Source organism: Artemia franciscana, chromosome 14 (genome assembly GCF_032884065.1).
Source record: "Artemia franciscana chromosome 14, ASM3288406v1, whole genome shotgun sequence".
Classification (NCBI taxonomy): domain Eukaryota; kingdom Metazoa; phylum Arthropoda; class Branchiopoda; order Anostraca; family Artemiidae; genus Artemia; species Artemia franciscana.
This window is the reverse complement of record NC_088876.1, coordinates 20,029,268-20,048,902: the sequence shown is the minus strand read 5'-3', so window position 1 is coordinate 20,048,902 and position 19,635 is coordinate 20,029,268. Positions and strand designations below refer to the sequence as shown.

General features: G+C 33.8%; 2 protein-coding genes across 2 annotated transcripts in view; one reads left to right on the top strand and one right to left on the bottom strand.

Annotated features, from left to right (window-relative positions):
• Positions 1–5,803, bottom strand: part of LOC136035432 (non-structural maintenance of chromosomes element 1 homolog) — a 39,259-nt gene extending 33,456 nt beyond the window's left edge. Inside the window, exon 1 of the mRNA XM_065717241.1 lies at positions 5,785–5,803. The gene's annotated coding sequence lies outside the window, so the exon portion shown is untranslated. The remainder of the gene's footprint in view (positions 1–5,784) is intronic.
• Positions 5,804–5,884: 81 nt separating this feature from the next.
• LOC136035431 (uncharacterized) lies at positions 5,885–18,524 on the top strand. The gene is made up of 3 exons (XM_065717240.1): positions 5,885–6,013; positions 10,408–11,645; positions 16,004–18,524. Exons 1-3 carry the CDS (start codon positions 5,960–5,962, stop codon positions 16,197–16,199), a joined length of 1,488 nt encoding a protein of 495 aa, XP_065573312.1. The 5' UTR covers positions 5,885–5,959; the 3' UTR covers positions 16,200–18,524.
• The last annotated feature ends 1,111 nt before the right edge of the window (positions 18,525–19,635 follow it).

The following is a 19,635-nucleotide window of genomic DNA, read 5'->3' as shown; positions in this document are numbered from 1 at the left end:
GGTCATATAAACTTTGTAGAGGGCTCATTAGATTGGTAATCAGAAGTTCTAGTGCCCTTTTTAAGATTCAAAGTTTTGAGATAACCATTGTATTTAAAATAGTCTAAATATCAAATAACAAGGCTTCTTGGGCTGAAACAAAAACCTCAAAGCCTGGGGGGCAAGAGTTGTAAGTTATGCCCAGGGGTCACTTAAGGTTTTTATGGAAGGGATGGTTGTATAAACTTTGAAGGAAGCTCATACTATTGAAAAATGAAAGGTCTAGTTCCCTTTCAAGAATCAAAAGCAATGGAGGGCAACAATCCCCCTCAACTAACCCTCTTCACCAAACAAATCTGATTAAAATTATGAGATAGCAAATTTGCTCAAAATAGTCCAAAAAACATAACTAGGGTTTGACACAGCCCCCCCCCCCCAGTTCCCTGGGGATAAGGTTGCAAGTCATGCCCTGGGGTATATAAGGTTTTATAGAATTGGTGGTCATATAAATTTCAGATGGGGCTCATTTAGTTTGAAATTTTACTGCCCTTTTTAAGAGTCAAAAGCAACCAGCCCCCCCCCTCCCACTCATCATTTCCCAATAGATGTCCAGTTAAAATTAGGAGATAGTAAATTTTTTTGTTGTGGCCAAAGGGTCCAGAAATTATGTCTTTGAGGAAGACAATCCTGCCCCTAGAACTCTCAGGGTAAGGATTATAAGTTATGCACTGGGGCATACAAGGTTGTTATAGAAAAGGTGGTCATATATACTTTGGAGGGGACTCATTGGATTGGTAATCTGAATTTCTAGAACCCTTTTTAAGATTCAAAGTGATCTGAGGACATCTACACCCCCTCTCAACATGTTTTCCTGAAAAACATCAAATAAAAACTTTTGAGTCAAAAAAGTAATTTTGTTCAAATTGGTCCAAAGATCATAATGATCCAAAGGTCATATAGCAAGGCTTTTCTGGTTGATACAAACCACCAGAGCCTGGGGGCAAGGATTTATACTGCAGGGCATTTAAGGTTTCTATGGAGTGGTTGGTTCTTTAACTTTAGAAGAGCCTGATTTGGTTGAAAATTGGAAGTTATATCTCCTTATTAAGCATCAAAAGTGATGGAGGGCATTTAGCCCTCCCCCTCCCTGACAACCCCCTTTGTCGCCAAACACATTTGATTAAAATTTTGAGATAGCAATTTTGTTCAAAATAGTCCAAAGAATATATAATAATGCCTCTAGGATTGACTTTTTAAGTATCAAAGAGTTTTGTCATTTCCCCTAACACCTCTAATCAAAGTTTGGAGATAATAATTTTGTTCATCATAGTTGAAAGGTTTAGATATTATGTTTGTGAGGAAGACCCCCCCCCCCTACAGCTCTCAGGGCATGGGTTGCAGGTTATGCCCTGGGTGCATTTAAGGTTCTTAGGGAAAGGGTGGTTGTATATGCTTTGGAGAGGACTCATTGGATTGATAATCAGAAGTTTGAATACCCTTTTTAAGAACCAAAGTGATCAGAGCACAGCTAAATACACACACAGGCATGTCGTGTTTTCCCAAGATTTGTCCAATAAATTCTTTGAGACAGACCTTTTATACAAAATAGTCCAAAGATCATACAACAAGGCTTTGAGATTGATACAAAGCACTAGAGCCTAAAGACAAGGGTTATAAGTTATGCCTCTAGGGCATTCAAGGTTCTTATGGAAAGGATGGTTATATAAATTTTATAGGTGGCTCATTTGGTTGAAATTGGAAGCTCTAGATCTTTTCACCAAAAGTATCTGATTGAAATTGTGCAATGGCAATTTTGTTTAAACTAGTCCAAAGAACATACAACAATGCCTCTAAGGTTAGAAAAACCTCCCAGAGCCCTGGGGCAAAGGCTTTGGGTAATGCCCTGGGGGCATATAAAGATGATCAATTGACCAAAAGGCAGTGTGTGCACACTACTACTAATACTACTCCTATTGCAACTACTTGTAAGGTTAAGGACATTAAGATGAAAATTTCAAAAAGTATACAACTACACAGGTTAAACAAGAGCAAATCAACCATATCATAGCAATGGCTGATTGTATTGGGTAGTTGTACTACTCCTGTGACTGCTATTACAACTAAGTCTAAGGGTATGAAAGTGAAAATTTCAGAGAATATTTCTGAAAATTTATGTTGTACCACTGACAACCTGCCATTTGTATGCAGGTTGTCAAAAGGGCATATCAGCAATATCTTAGGAACACATGTAATTAAAACTTACAAAGCTTGTTGTGGGGATAATGAACTAAACAAAAAATAGTATTTGCACCATGGTACTACTGCTTCTACTTCTACAACTACTACTATTAACTCTACTCCAGCTGCTACTACTGTAACTACTGGTGCTAAAAATACTACTGATAAATCTAAGGGTATTAAATTGAAAATTTTCGGCAATATTTTAACTTTTTTGAAATAAATCAAATCACACTCTGTCCATATAAGCTGTCAAGAGGCCATTTCAGCAATGCTTCAGGAACAATTGATGGTGTTAAGTTAAAAATTTCATTAAATATTGAAGGAGATGTTGAAAAAAGGTGCTATGTGCATACTGCTACTACACAAGCTAAGAGTAATAAAGTGATGCTTCAAGGAATATTTAATCAGATGCTTAACTAAATCAAAACAGATTATGATCATGCAAATTGTCAATAGGGTGACAAAGCAATATCACAATAACAGCTTACATTATTAAGTTAGGTCTTTTAGGGTAAGTGTTGAACTAGCCAGAAGACACTATGTATATGCTTTTGATACTGCTTCTACAGTTACTGTGACTACTGACACTTAAGAGCATTGAGTTGAAATATTTAGAGTGACTTTCAATTAAGCAAAAAAGACTATATGCATACAAGCATTAAAAGGACATAGGCTAGACTATAAGCAATATCATAGGCAGCACTTCTCTATCATAGCAAGCAATATCATTGACATTTTAATGGAGCTAATTTGGTTGGAAATTCAAAGTTCTAGTACCCTTTTTAAGGGTCAAAATTATTTGGAGGGCAATTGGCCAACCTCTTTAGCTCATAATTTTCTAAACACTGCCAAGCAAAATTTAAGATGGCTATTGTGTTTAGCATAGCTGAACAGTCTTGTAGCTGGGTAAATATATGACTGTTCATATTACTCACTTACCAATATAGTGAACATACCAACTGATGCCTTAATTATGTTTTTTATGAATATAATAATTGTTTCTATTGCAAATTTAAATTTAAGCAATTTTAGATCTAACCTAACCCAACTCAACCTGAATTAATCTTATTATAAATAATTTTGGCACAAAGAAAATGTAGTATTATTTTGTCAAAAACAACCAAGAAAATGTAGTATTATTTTGTCAGAAAACAACCAACAACTTGAAAATTTGTCATTTTTAAGACCTCTAAAAGTACTTAAATATCAACTGAAAATAAATTTGCAAAAGAAGCAATTATTCTATTTGTAATGAGCATAAAAAAGGTATTGTGGGGTATGTTCACTTTATTGGCAGGTCAATAATATGGACAGTCATATATTTACCTGTAGCTATATCTGTAGGGCTATTTCATAGGTCAAAACTCTATAGTTATGCAAGTTTCCCATTAGCATTAACATGGTATTAATGCTAATTTTCAATAAGGTATCTCAGCAGTATCATAAGAACAACTGATCAATGGTACTTTAAAGCCTAGTGTCCATTAGCACCAAAGAAATTAAAATGAGTAGGGCTAAAAAAAAACCTATGCCTTTCCATGGTCAGAACTTAATTTGCACTTCACTGAAAAAAATATTAAATGTTTTCACTTTTTCAGCTAGGCTATAATAAATCAAATATTACTAAAATTTTAATTAATAAATAACATTCATTTGTATTTTTCTATACTTACTGAAATTTTGATAAACAACATCTTACCTTAGCCTAGTTTTCAGTTATCTATATCTTTTTCTCTGGATTTAGTTCTGAAAATGCAATTCCTCTTTAATTGAGCAGAATTTTAAGCCATATCAATAGTTTTTTTTTAATTTAGGAGATCTATTTGCAGATCTTAGAAACCTAGTAGGCTAAACTGAAATAGAGCAAAGTTGTGAAGCTGAAAACAATTTTCTTGGATAAAATTCTAGTTTAGCAACTTTCAGGGATGGGTCTACAGGCTAAAGTATATCCTGGGAAGGTGTTTTAAAGTACCCACCTTCACTCCTTCCTCCTCTAGAGGGCCCTCAAATTTGCCTACATGACAGGTCTATACCTACTGAAATTTTGACAAAACAACATTTTACCTTATTTTCAGTTACCAGTTGCTTTTTCTCTGCCCTTTGTTCTGAAAAAGTGATTTCTGTTATTTGAGTAGAATTCTGAGTCATATTGTTTTTTTTTCAAAATTTAGGAAATGTGTTTGCATATCTTTAAAACCTTATAAATTGGGATTGAGCAAAGTTGTGAAGCTGAAAACAATTTTGTTGTACTTCATTCTAGTAGAAGATCTATTGGTAAATTTATAGCAAACAGTATTACTGGTTTGCATATAAAGTGAATATACCACTTGATGCCTTTTTTATGCTCTTTACAAACATAATAATTGCTTCTACCAGAAATTCAGATTTAAGCACTTTTTGACCTCTTAAAAATGACCTAAATATGGGGTATATAAAAGGCTAAGAAAATTGGTCTTGAACTTTAAAAACCTTATAACACTGATCTCAAACTTACTGTTTCATTATAAATCATTTTTTTTTTAATATTATATAATCCACAAGCACTGATTTTCCAATATTAATTTGAATAAATTAATTTTTCCAATGTTATGATGTTTTCTTCTCCTTGACATTGGATTTTAAATAAAAGCATGCATTTTTGGTCAAAAATATGAAAGCTGGCTATTATGAATGCCAGTTATACTGTTCACTATAAATTTAACTATATTAAATACAGTAATAGTTAGTTTACATATTTAATATATGCTATGCTTTACCCCCACCCCACTGATGTGCAAATATATAGCCCAAATTTGTTTCTAAACTATTACAGGTTTGTGATTTCAAATAGCCTATCCTATTATTTTGTAAAAAATAACCAAAAATGCATGCTTTAATTGAAATTTTGGCAACAAGGAAGAAGAAAACATAACATTGATAAAATTTATTTATCCCAATTTAATCATGGAAAATCAGTGCTTGTGGATAATATTACATTAAAAAATGGATTTATAATGAAACAGTAAGTTTGAGACCAATATTTTAAGCCTTTTTATACCCTATATTTAGGTCATTTTTAAGAGGTCAAAAAGTGCTTAAATCTGAATTTCTGGTAGAAGCAATTATTATAATTGTAAAGAACATAAAAAAGGCATCAAGTGGTAGGCCTATTTTCACTTTTTACAAAAGCCAGTAATACTGTTTGCTATAATTTTACTGATCTATTTTGCAAGGTTTCACTTTTATAACACACATATTTTAAAAGGTCATCAAAGGTCAGGACCCTCTAGAGGGAGTGGAGGTAGGTACTTCAAAATACCTTCCCAGGACATAGGCTACTTTAGCCTGTAGACCCATCCCTGAAAGTTTAATTTCCTAGCCAAACCTCTTTTCAAGATATCAAGAAGTCATTAAACTGGAATTTTACCTTTTCTTGTTCTTCATTTAAGCAGAATACCTATTTTGAATTGTTTCACTCTTATAACACAAAGATTTTAAAGGTCATGAAAAGTCACTAACCTCTAGAGGGAGAAGAATTGGAGGTGGGTACTTCAAAATGCCTAAGTAGCTAAACTCGAATTTAACCCTGTCAAGCAAGTAGTCTGTTAACTAAATTCATATTTTCAACCAACCTCCGGGTCCTAACTGTTTAAATTTTGACTTATATATGTTCAAGATTGCCAAGTAATAGCGTCTTCTTTTTAATAGCCGGGACATTTCCCTGTTCGTGGCATCAAAAATCAAATTTCAAATATTTAAAATGGAGGAAGATGACCAACCTAGAACTGATTTTGAACTTAACTTGTTTAGCAAGGTATGGAATGTGTTTGATTGATTTTTAACAAAGTTTTTCTATAATAAAATGAATGTTCACTTGTAATTGCTTTTGGAAAGCTATGGCCTGTGATAAATCTTGCCTATTTCTAAGGAATCAAGGCTCATAATGAGCAGGCAATAACCTATCCAATTTGTTTACTTATATTTACATTGGAACTGCTATAGGCTGTCTATGGTCAAAATTAGCAGTGAAAATTAAGTCAGTGTAAATTTGGGAGCATTGATTAGGCTAATGGCAAGGTAGAATTGGTATTTTGGTTATTTCTATTTTGATTGATCTGTTAGGCTAGCTGAAAGATAAATATAGACTAAATAAAGCAACTAATATACAATGCTCTCTCCTCAGAAGAAAACACCATGAATATCTCAAAACAACTTTTAAAAATTCCAAAATATTTAGACTACTTAGCCTTGGCTGTATCATTCCTAAAAGTTCTTCACCCTGCTCCCAGTAATACATCCCCTCTAATGTACAAATATATAGCCCTATTTATTTTTCCAATCATATTACCATGTCATTTTTTTTAGCTTAGCCTAATATGCCAACACTATATTTAAATCAATGTTGACAAATTCAAGAAACAGAAAATAGCCTACATAAAATATATAGATAGGCTGTATATTTGTTGATCACTTCAGATAAAGTAAAGTGGATTGCTTTTAGGAATGATATGAGTAATTATATTAGGATTTTTTTATAATTGTTCTCTAACTTTTGTAGTTCCCTTGTCAACTATATGCTGATAGCCTTTACCAACTCCTCACCCCCTAATATGCAAATGTATAGCCCAAATTACATATTATTTATGCATTTTTCTATGTTTTTGTTTAGTTGATATTGCCTCTTTGCCATTAAATCTGTTTAACAAAGAGTAACATAAAAAAAAAATAGAAAATATGTAATTCAGGCTATATGTGTGCAAGTTAGGGGGTTGAGTAAGGGTAAAGTGAAGTACACTTAGGAATGATTTAAGTAGCCTAAGTATTTATATTTTTTGGATTGTTTTCAGAAGTTTATAGTATCCTTTTTTGAGGGGGATTATTTTAACCTAGAACCCTAATATATGGTATATACTAATACTTTTATAATATACTTCCTACCTAATTTTCTTCATCTAATTAGAACCTTGGATTTTCTATAATTTTGGGATCAAAATATGATGAATATATAATACTTTATTAACAAAATTATGGAAAATCCAAGGTTCTAATTAGGTAAAGGATATTAGGTAGGGCATATATCATACAAGTATCCACTCCCAAAGCAACCAGAAATGGGTTAACCCTATACTATATAAAAACTGGCTTGATTTTGTTCTGTTGTTTTTTTGATTGGCTTGGTGTATTTTTAGGGTTTAGGGCACAATCTTACTTCTTCTAAAGGAAACTATATAAAGCTTTGAAAGCAACTTTAAAAATTATAGAATAGGCTTCATATATCATTCCTAACAGCACTCACTTTACTTTACCCTCCTCCTCCCTTAATGTGCAAATATGTAGCCCAAATTATATATTTTTCTTGGATTTTTCAATATGTCACTATTTTCTTTAGACAAATTTAACAGCAAAGGAGCTACATCAATGAAATAAAGAAAATAATAAATGCATAGACATTTTGGAATTTGGGCTATACATTTGAACATAATAGGAGGGGTTAAAACCTGAAGCACTTTTAATAAGTGTACAAGTAAGTAATTACAAGTTTTTTAAAGTTGTTTACAGAATTTATAGTATTTCCTTTTGAAGGGGAGTGGTAGTACATTAATACTACCCTAGGGTATAAGTTTGTACAAGACTAAAAAGAATGCTTAAACACCACATTTCTTAGTTTATAATAAGCAACTGTTTGGTTAATTGTGTTATCATGTTTACTTTCATTGTTCTCCACATTCATAAATCAGTTTTAAATAATATTAATATCCATTAGATCTGATTTTTTTTAAATCAAGAATAGGTCTATTTGTTTTAATAGGTCTAAAAACCCATTCACAAAAAAAAAATAAAGCATCATAGAATATTGCCCAAAATGACAGCATTAAATTATTTATTAATTGTAATGTTTATTGTATTTGACTGTTTTAAATCAATACCTCTTGAATATGTGACTCAGAAAGAATTTTTTTTTCTTCACTAAAATTGCCATTTCAGTTCTCCCCTAAATGTGGTCAAACAGAAGTAATTTGTATATTTGGTTGTTTTTATTAATACATGTTCCAATTTTTTTTGCCTCTATTTTATACAATTTGTACTTTTTTTTAATTTCATTTAATTTAGTTGTGATAGATTTATGTTATGAGACAGGAATCTCATTGAACAAAACATTGTTTGATTCCTCATTTAATATTTGTTTCAAGTATTATACTTGAAAATGGATCATTTATATGGAATTTGTCTTAAGGAGGACAGGAGTGGGGGGGGAGTGAGTTGTCCCCAAAGACATAGGTTTTTTTTACTATGCTGAATAAAATGGTTATCTCAGAATTTTGATCCAGTGACTTTGTGGAAAAAGTGAGTGTGGGAGGGGGTCTAGGTGCCCTCCAATTTTTTTGGTCACTTAAAAAGGGCATTAGAACTCTTAAATTCTGTCAGAATGAGCCCTGTCGTGACATTCTAGGACCACTGGGTTGATACAGTTACCCCTTGAAAAAAAAGAAAAACAAATAAACATGCATCTGTGATCTGTCATGTGGTAAAAAATACAAAATTCCACATTTTTGTAGATAGGAACTTAGAACTTCTAATGTAAGGTTCTCTGATATGCTGAACCTGAGGTGTGATTTTTGTTAAGATTCTATCACTTTTAAGGGGTGTTTCCCCCTATTTTCCAACTATTGCAAATTTTCTTGGGTTTGTAACTTTTGATTGGTGCTAGGTTTTGAATGCAGGAATTATAGTAAAAATGGAAAGAAAGAAAATTAAAGTTTTGATTGAAAGTAGAGTGGCAAGTTGCATAAGATTTATAGTCCACCCTAATAGATAAATATATCAAGAATTTTCATGAAAAGAACAAATTGCAGCTTACTGTATTCTGCCATGCAATAAGCAATGAATTAATGTAATAAGTTTCAACAACCACTTTTGAATGCTATTCAGTAATTGCAATTGCTTATTAAATGGTGAATATTAAAAGATTTTGTTGTAATAAGCTCATTGAATACAGAGTTCTCCTTTACCAACCTATTTTTTCTGTTAAAACTTTTTAACTCTGTTAAAAAAAAAAATGCAACACAAACCTAAAGCTTGAAATTAACATGTAAATCGGCTCATTTTCCATCAAATTTACCAAAGAAAACCAATTCATAGTTTAACTCAATCATATTTCAATCCTGGCTGTTTTTCACCTTACCTTAAATCACCATAAATTCCATTATGCAGGCATGGAATGATAGCTCCTTGTCATTTGCCTGTCTGTGATAACTTGAAAGTTTTGTTGAGGACTGTAGGGTATCCCAGTGTAAACGCCACCCCCTTCTGCTCCCACTCCTCACTACTCTTGAATGTGATAACTTGAAAGTTCTATAAAATACTGATGCAACTCAACGGCTTCTGGAACAATTACAACGGGATATTTTTGATCACCCACTGTTTCGTCCTGACTTAGCACCCAGCAACTTTCATTTTATCATTGAACTGAAGCTGTGGCTTGAAAGATAGACCTAGTGCTTTCAAACCAACGCCAAGGATAATTTGATTTCATTAGCAGCAGTGTTCTTTGAAGAGAGTATTGAAAAGTTTGTCCACATATGGCGAATGTCTTAATCATCGGTGACTATGTCTAAAAGTAACTGTAAGTATACCAATCTTTTTATAGTAAAGTTATTGTTTTATATGAACTTCTCTTTTATTCATAGCCTATTGGATATTGAAAGAAATTTTTATAGTAATTTCAGTTCATTTAATGGTAATAATTTACTGCAGACTTAAAAAGGATAAACAAGTTTTAACTGTAAATTGGTAATACTTCACAAATCTCTTCCTAAAATACTTAAAAGAGCCAACATAAACTCCCTAATTTAACCATCCTTATAACTTACTTTTTGAAAGGATTATATTTAGGATTATTATTTACAAAATTAAAGTGCTAGTCTTTGCTTCATATATATATATCTTAGTTACCCTCTGTCTTGGTCTTGACAAAGTAAGTGCTAAACATCTAAAGAATAATTACAGAATGTTTTTTTTTTTTTGCAAGTTATTGTTTTTCTGTCCATATTTTCCTATTGGCCAGTTCGTAAAGACATATCCTAAGTATTTTTAACTTCCTAAGCCCTAGATCCCTTAGTCCAGTCTTTTGGGTGAATCTTCCCCTGTTTGATAGTTCCATTGAGTTGAAAAGATGCGTATAGACTGATAGGACACTTTTGATTACAGAGAGATGAATATGTTGCACCTCCAGTCTTGGAACTTCCATCAGTAATCCTGCCAAGGAAACCAGAATCACCAAGGAATGAAATTCTATTAAGCCAGCCAGTTTTAACAACACCAATATATAATCAACAGTTGTCTGATAATCGCATTGACACTTTCTTAGCAGCTATTGTTAGACAAAATGAACAAATAATTCATTTACAAGAGCAAATGGCATCTTTATTATTTAGAAATCAGCCTCAAAATCAGGGATCCCTATACTTTTATGAAGAAAAGCGAGTTGAAAGATCGATAATTGAAAGGACTGATGGGACTACTGCTCAAGTTGGTGTATTAACAAACAGAGTTGTGGGTAATGCTGGGACCGAAGACCTTAAAAGACAGTTGAAAGAGGAAATCTTGGCTGAGCTAAGGCAGTGTGAACCTAATCTTGTGCTTGCTGCTTCTACTAATTCTCCACTGCTGAGTTGCTCAGATGCTAGAGATGTGTCTCCAAAAGAGTTACAGAATATTGCCTCCAATCAAGATGATACTTTAAGACCTAGCACTGAAGTAGACTCTTTGCTTCAAAGTACACAATCCCCTAAATTCCAAGAAACTCAGAAAAACAAATGCAAAAAATATGCTACGTCTGCTTCGAAAAATAATGTTCCGAAAGATAAAGTTCGTAATCCTCAAAGAGGGCGTAATATAAGTCTGCCTTCGGTTAGCAATGATTCACAAAAAGAGGGAATAGTCAAGGAACCCAAGAACAAATTTTTTCATTCCTCTAAAAATATAACAGACAATTTAAATTACTCAAATCAGGATGAAAGTGCACAAGAAGAGAAAAACGAAAATTCAATGCTAACATTTGCTGACTTGAAGCTTGCCACAATTGATGAACAAACGTCTATAGTTCAAGAACCTGTTGTTGTTGACATTGAGGAATATGAGACAAGTGACTCTGAAGATGAGACCATGTTCAAAGAATCTGAAAAGGAATTTGGATATGCATTAGATCAAGTAAAAAATATTATTGAACATAAAAAGCAAGTTAGTTTTGGTCCCTACGAAAACCAGACATTCAGAAATAACTTTCCAAAAGTTTCAAGTTCACCTAACGGTTTTAGAAGAATTACCCACCAACCACGATCAAAACCTAGCATGCCTATGACTCCAATTAGGAAAGCAACGCTTGAAAGAGTGACAGAGCTTGGGGCAAGTTTTGTACAAAGACGAGCCCAGGAAGGAAATTATAGGTCGGTAACTTATCATTTATTTCTTCTTTTCCCATTGTCTAGTATATAATGATGGTATTTTAGAAATGTAGCCCGAAAAACAAGGGTTTAATTTGCTATGGAGCAGGGGGGCAACTGCCCCTTCACGACCTCGGTTTGCATGACCTCAGTGAGGTCAGGCAACCTTGATGAAAGCGTGCCTTGTACGCTTTCTTGTAAATATCTTTTACGTAGTCTGAATTTTGATTTTCATTAATATAGCTGATGAGTGCATCAACACATTTGCACATCAACTCCTAATCTCACCATCTAATAAGTGGTTTTGCTCAGAAAATATTTTTCCAGGTTATGCATGTCCTCTTTGTGCAGCAGGCTCTGTATAAGTTTTCTCCCTAGACTTGACCTCTCTGACTTTGGCTGGAAAACTTTTTTTGTGCGTCTGTGTGGGCTTTGGGTCCTTCTTGAACCCAAAGAGATAAATTCCAGGCAATTCGAACATTGTTTTACCTTCTTTTTTTAGGTCTTTTTTTTCGGAAGGAGGGGTATCCCAGTTATATTTTTATCGAGGTTCCTTTAGCCCACTGACTTAGAATTTAGAAACGAAAAAAGACACAAACAAATTGACGTATCTTTGTGCCTCAAATACCGTTAATTTTGGGTTCTCGCCCTTGGTGCAACATGAGTCTTATTATCCCTGGAGGTATGTCTGTTTGATGGTTTGGCTGTTATGAGCGAACTAGCGATAAGGGTCGGGAGAGGAAGCAAAAAGGGCCAGGAGAGGACTGTTTCACTTCTCGCGCTTAGAGGGGCATTGTATTTATACGTTTTTGATCTAACCAGCCCTTCATCGCTTTTCACAATGTCTGCATCACGTTCTGTGGGTCAAGGATGACAGATTGCCGAAGATTGTCCTTTTCGGTAACGGAAAGCAGGTCTTCCTCGTCAGGGGTGGGAGGGTGTCATAAATAAAGGTTTAAAGGAAATGGGAACTTTATGGGAGGGTGTAAAGAGTGAGGCTTTGAATAGATTGGGTTGGAAGAAGAGCGTGCGTAGCTGTGTTGACCTCAGGCGGCTTGGTGCTGCGGTGAGTTATTAGTAGTTGTAGAGAATGAACCATGACCAGCAATTTCAGCGGTCGTGTTTACTGCACGAAAAATCAGAACTAAGGATAATTAGTCAACATGTTTGAAATATATCTTGATTAAAGTGGTTTATTTTAGGTTAACGAGTTGATATTTTGTTCATACATAAACTATCCAGCTTCAATAGCTAGTTTGTCACTGTTTTCAGGGATATTGCCAGAATTAATCATCCTTGAACTTAACTCATCTCCTTAGTCTTCTTTGCTAGCTTCTATTATATTGTCAATCCGTATTGTCTTTGCTATCAGTTCTTTATCTTGACCCTTCAAATCAGTATTACCTGCGTTAGATCTGGTTTTTCAAGATTTATTTCAAACAAAGGTTTCTGGATTTCAAGACTGCGTGAGACCATGGCAGATTGATTGGCTTCGTCAAAACTTGATTTGCTTCGGCATTTTCGCCAAACCTACCCGGTTTGACCCCCTCTCCTCCGACTTGTCCGACTCGTACAAAAGTAAAGAAAATGCATGTAAATAAATTTTGGAACACAGAAACCATGGTAATCACTAATATTTATCGGTCAGTGAGCCAAGCCTATACATCACAAAGGATGGAAAGATTTGTTCTTTCCCCTCCCAATAAAAATGCTAGACAGGGTGCTACAGGCAGGCTCATACACAACATTTCATTTCCCAATGTAAAGTTTTTATTGTCTTCTTTCCTGCCGGAGGGGTAATTTCCCCTTCCCCATTGATGACTATATCCTTGTCCTTCCAGGATACAGGAGGGCTCCGGCCCGCGCCATTAGTTTAACTCCCTTTTTTGAAGGCTTGATTTCGTTTATCTGAGTTTTTTGTGGACACTTTCGTATTCCTAGAGAAGACTCAGCTGTCTTTAAACTAAAGAGAGTGGAATAATCTAGCTGGATCCAAATTTAAGTGGTTTTAAAAATAAACCATTTCACTAGTTGAGAAAGTTTCCAAGTTTTTATTGAAATGTCGAATGAAAATGGGATTCAAGAAAGTAAAAGTAAGACTTATGAAATTATGGCGTGGTGATCAGTTCCTTTATTCCCTCAACTGTTGCCTCAGCCTCTACTCCAATCTACTGTAAACGTATAAGAGGAATGTTGAAGCATCTTTTGTTTTCAACTTCATTTTAAATGGTTTTACCCCGATTTAAATGCATATGCTTTGTTAATCTTAGTCGTTTTTTTACAATTATTTTTAATCTTTGAATGATTTATTCAAACAATTAAAGTACCAAGAAAATTTGAATAAAAGACTTTTCATGCAGTAGTCTCATCTTAGGCCTCTTTATACCTAGCAGCCATGATTTTCTAATATTTTTCTTTTGGTTGTTTCAAAATTAGGAAGCTGTTCGAGTAGTATTCCATTTTTATCATTATTGTCATGCTGAACTGTGAAAAATTAAGCGAAAATAATTAGTTAAATTTCACGTTCCTTTCATCCGTAAAAAAATTCAAACAATAACGGTCTTAATTTCCAAGGACAACTATGCCTTGAAAGAAAAGCAACCCTGTGCTAGAACAGTGGTTTTGTCTCTCCTTGATAGCCCCGAAGCTGGAGTTCGATCTCAGCAGTTGCAGGGCCTGGAATTGCGTTTAGATTATGGATTAGGCTTTCCAAATAATCAAATAGTAAGAAGAATTCACATGAAAACTATATTTTCTTTAGCTGTTTCGTTCCATATGTTTTTAGACTATTTGTTGTACTTTTTTCTTTCTTTTTTTGCGCCTGCCACTGCCAAAAATTGCATAACTGCATATGGAGGCTTTTTTTATTAAAGACTGAGTTTTGCTAAATGCATGTGAATTTTGCGAATTTGCTAAATGCATGTGGTTGTGTTTATTCCCATTTAGCAAAATCAAACAATCACAACTTTAAGTTATAACGCATTATCGCTTGACTTCATTAAAACAGAATAAAAGGAAAATCATTAAAAAACAAGGTTTTCAAATAAAAGTAAAGAAAGAAATTAATTAAAATAAAACTTTCTCTTCGAATGGATGTAAAATATGGTATTCTGAATTTTTGGCACTTTCAATAATTAAAAAAAACTAGTTTTTCAATTGAAGAAGATTTTTTTAACAAGTCTTTTGAGAAAACAAGTTTCGTTTGTTGAAAGTGAAGTTACATTAAAATTTCAAACGAACAGAGATTATTCAGTATTGGCTTTGTATGTACTTTTATCCTTTTTTGGCTCAAGAATTAGCCCTAGCTTCAAAGAGATTTACTTTTTTCTTTTCCTTACAATATCATTGTGTTGTAAATAGATTTAGAGCATCAAGGGCAGTATCCAAGTGAGTTTGTCCAAAGCGTCTTCTGTCATGGGTGGGCTATACCGGCATCTCAAGCGAAAACCAAATATCATTCTCATTACGAAACTGCAGATTTAAAAAGCACTCATGGGCCTTGTGATGCTTTACAGAGCTAAGATGTGACAAGAATCACCCCTAATCTTCAAGGAAATTGACGTGTTTCACTCGAAGAGCTTAAGAAGGGTAAGAGGCCTGCGGTGGTTCGACTGCGTCAGCAATAAGAAGCCGTTGCAGCTCACTAAGCAGTCAAGCGCATCTCAAATTGGTCAAACATCTGCTGCAAAAGCCTCCATTTTACTCGCCCTACGACTTCTTGATGAGCTCTTGAGAGAACTTGTCAAGAAATCGGACGAGCAAAGCCTGTCTGAGTTCTTCGCTATGCCAAACATCAGACCGAGTGAAACACAAAGGCTCGTCTTGGACTGAAGTGGATTGAGGACACAGCCTCATTCACTACACCAAGCAACGTTTGGCAGGAGTCATAAGTCAAGTTAAGTCGAGGACAGTAAAAATGAAATCTAATTTTTTGGTTTTGTTACGTGATAATTTCCACAACCATATATTTCATTTTAAAAAAAAGGAAGAATAGGGACTTAAGTTTTTAATGAAAAACACTCCATCAGTAGTCATGGAGCATTTACTATAAAGTAAACATGGGTTAACAAAAAAGCGAAGTATCTAAACAATTCAACGCCAAACAGCTTAAGAATGCAGTCTGAAACAGCCTTGCTTTTTCAGGCATAAATAGATCTGAGATTGGTTAAGGAGGGCAAAAAAGAGTTTTTATTTTGATTTTTTTGTTACTTTCTGTTTTTGGTTTTATTCTTTTATTTGAATTTTCTCTCTTCTAAGTTTATCTCGATTTTCAGATCATTGTGAAAAAATTGATCCCAAATAGTATCTATTGCTCAATGATTTGCGGCAAGAAAACTAACTAATATTTTGCATCATTTCAGGGATAATCAACGTTTGCAACTTAAAAAAGATAGCCATTCTGAAGTTAGTATTGCTTTAGCTCGCCTAAGCAATAAGTATAACCTGCCGAGCACGGACACTTCTGTTCGAGCTGATGAGACAGATAATGCAACCAGCGAAACAAATTTTTCTTTGTCTACTCAACAATACTTGCAGAAGTATGGGCTTATGAATTAGCTCTGAGTTTATTTATTATGTTTTTAGTACAATACTAACCGGGGATAGAATTTGGTCCGGGTAAATATCAGTATCCATGTCGTTTAAAATTTAGTGATAGTAAAAAATAAATAAAGGGTCAGTGCTTATTTTTTCTCATTAGCAGGCTTTGTGGCTTTATGTTATCACTGAAATGATTTTGGCGATCAGTAAACAGCTATTGATATAAAAACTCATATATAGTAAATAAATATTTACCGCCACAACCCTATTGATTTTCCCCGTTTTGGTATTAAATACCTTAAACCCCTAAGATTGGCAATTTACCTTGCTTTATTACTGTGTTTGAATATTATCATATTAAAGAGAAACGGGCTACGATGGAAAGCAACTATATTTCTTATTAATTTTTTTTTCACTAAAGTTTTTGAAAGTTTTCCTTTGAGGTTCTTTCAAATGTGACTATGTTTTTATTTTGAAAACTAAAGGACTGAAATACTTTGAAGTTCTCATTTTACAACAACAAAAGAAAATTACAAAAATTGCTACAGGAAAATAACTAAACTATAACTAGAGAGCAGGAACGTTTACCTTTTTGGAGGGTGAGAGGCACTAACCTAATTAAAAAATTAATAAAAAAAAATTGTACTAATTAAAAAAAAATCCAAAAAACAAACTTATTTAAAAAAATCACTAATTAAAAAAAAACAATGATAACAAGTAAATTATATGAAAACATAAAAATTTATTGTTAAATTTTCATGATTCTTCAGGGGGCATTGAATCTTGTCCTGGAGACTCTTTCATCATTACATTTTACAAAATTTCTGGTGATAGTGACCGTGCTGATAATCAGGTCTATATGTTGGTTTTGAAGCATGTACACCCCTTTCAAATGCGGTTTTGATTGATTGTTATTGTATGACCTTTGTTATTTTAAAAATTAAAACAACACGTGGATTTAGTTAATGAATATATTGTTGTTGTTTTTTTTATTTCGAAATTGTTTACTATTCATGATTTAGAAAACAGTTTACTCTGAAAACAAGTAAATTACTCAGGGGTTGTACAGCTATGTTTTCAAGCAAAAGTTGAATTTAGTTTTTTTTTTTCTTAGGTTAGTTAACCTGTGCTGTCGCGATTTCTTGTGTCTCGACGGTTCACCGGCTGTGTTGACAAAATTTACTTGAGCTAAGTTAGTTTTAATGTTGTAAGATTGGCTGCCAACTAATGAGGAAATAGACGTATCAGAAAAATGCGCAAAATCCTTTGCGAATATTCGTTACAAAACAAGACTATTCCAATATTCAATGCTTTTTTATGTTCCTCTTAACCCAATTTTTTGTTTTACTGTTTACGTTTAGGGGATGCAATGGGCAATATTACGGCGAACAGTTAGTCTGCATTTTCGCTGGTGAGGCGATTTGTCGAAAAAAGTGCAACTGTGTCAACCCTGGGCTACTCTGTTTCACCATTTGGATGCATATGATTAGAATTCTCTATTTTGTCTGGTTAATAACTTCCGAAATGTATTTTCTATTTGAGCATTCGTTTTCCAAGTTGTATGTTTCCACAAGGATAGATAGGTCTAATTCCTCCCACTAACTCCACAAACTAAAAATTTTATAATGGATGGGGCGAGGTGATTCTTTAAGGTGTTGTATGATTTTAAGCTAACGCGGAAATGTTGCATCTCTTGAGCTCGTGAAATGTTGTCTTATTCTCTGGTCTAGTTATGTTATGTGTAATTTCAAGAGTGACTGGATTTTAGAAAAAATACACTTCAGATTGCTAAATATGTTCAAGGCTCCTACTTTTCTTGGTTTTGAAACTTAAATCTGAGCTGGTTAAGAATTCTGCATTGTAATAGATTTTGGTGGGACAATTGGTTGATCTCTGCTTCACAATGTGAGGCTTGGAGCTCGATTCCAACTTCCGCAAAGCCAACGCTAGGAGCTCTGTAGGCAAGAACCGTCGTTAATTCATAGAATGGAGTATGTTTTTTAATAATTATTTCGAATTTCATGCTTTTATAGCCGCCTTAAATCTAGGATATTTTTTTATGAGATTAAAAATTGAAGATCAACCCAAATTTTAAAAATCTTAATGCATGTCAAATTCCTTTTCAAAATCGAAAACAGCAAACAAAATTATTTTTGTTTTCACCAAAAAGTAGCTCGCCTGAATGAGTAGGAGCTCTGGTTTTATTGTTTATGGTAAAGTAATGTAATCTTAGATTTTAAAAGTGATTTGTGAAAGTAGGGATTGTTGTTTTTTCTTCATCTTTTTGGACAAATGTTTTATTTTTCAGGCTTGTTATGCAATAAAAATTAGTCTTTGAAATCAGTTATAGTCTATGTACATTTCCCTTTTTTCAGGAAAGTGTCTCATCTTTTGATGCCTCAGTAAATTAATTAATCAAGACAAAGTTTTGCTTAACTTGGTGTTTATAAGTTAAATAGACACCATAATTGTTCGTATAGTTGTCATGGTTGCAAAAGTAGCTTTCACCTAATAAAGAGTGAACCAGATTAGTTGACCTCAACCATAATATCATTATTGTGAGAGTAGATAAGCAACTTCAAATAGATAACTCCGCTGTAGCCTTATTTTAATGTATGATATTAAGGAGAGGAAGAGAATACATTGATGGAATTTTAACAATTACAATAGTAATCAGGAATTGTTTGGTTCATCAGACCCTTTGGCTCTAGATTTTATAGACTATGAACAAAAGCTATGAGGATAATATTGCTGCTGTTAATGTTGGAAGCGAGGGGCTTTGTCCTATGGAAAATCGTAATGGCTATGGGAGACTATGATAGCAAATAGTAAAGACAACTCCCGTAGACTTAGATTATGGAGATGACCTGCAATTTTTTTAGGTTTTTTGAGTTCAGGGTGTGGGAAGAGGATAAAACTGCTTAAACTGGGAATAAAGGACTAAAAAGAGGTCTCGTTAGGTAATAAGAATATTGACGAAACTGTGTCACTTACCTGAGTAGTATAAACAGTTCGTTCCAACGAACCGTAAGGAAGGAGCGTCTCGGCCTAGTAGTAACCGAAACTCTAAAAACGGAATTTTGATAATGATAGGTACGTCAAAAGAATTGGATTTATATATTGATTCCAAATGTATGAAATTGCTTAAGTTCAATATTACCGATCAGAAGCAACGAACCTGAGGAAACTTGCCCGATATTTGAAGGGGGGTATAACACCCTCAGAAGATTAGCGATCCTAATGAAATTCACATTACCAGATTCAACATATCTAAGAATCTCGCTGTGGAAGTTTCATGTTCCTATCACAAAAAGGTGGAATTTTTCGTCAGAAGGAATATCAAGGAGGCGTATTTATTATTTTTTTTTTCAAGGTGATCAAACGGACGAATGATCCTGGATTGTGAGGAGATGTCTCAATTGAATAAAAATAAAAAGTCCTATTGCACTTCTTA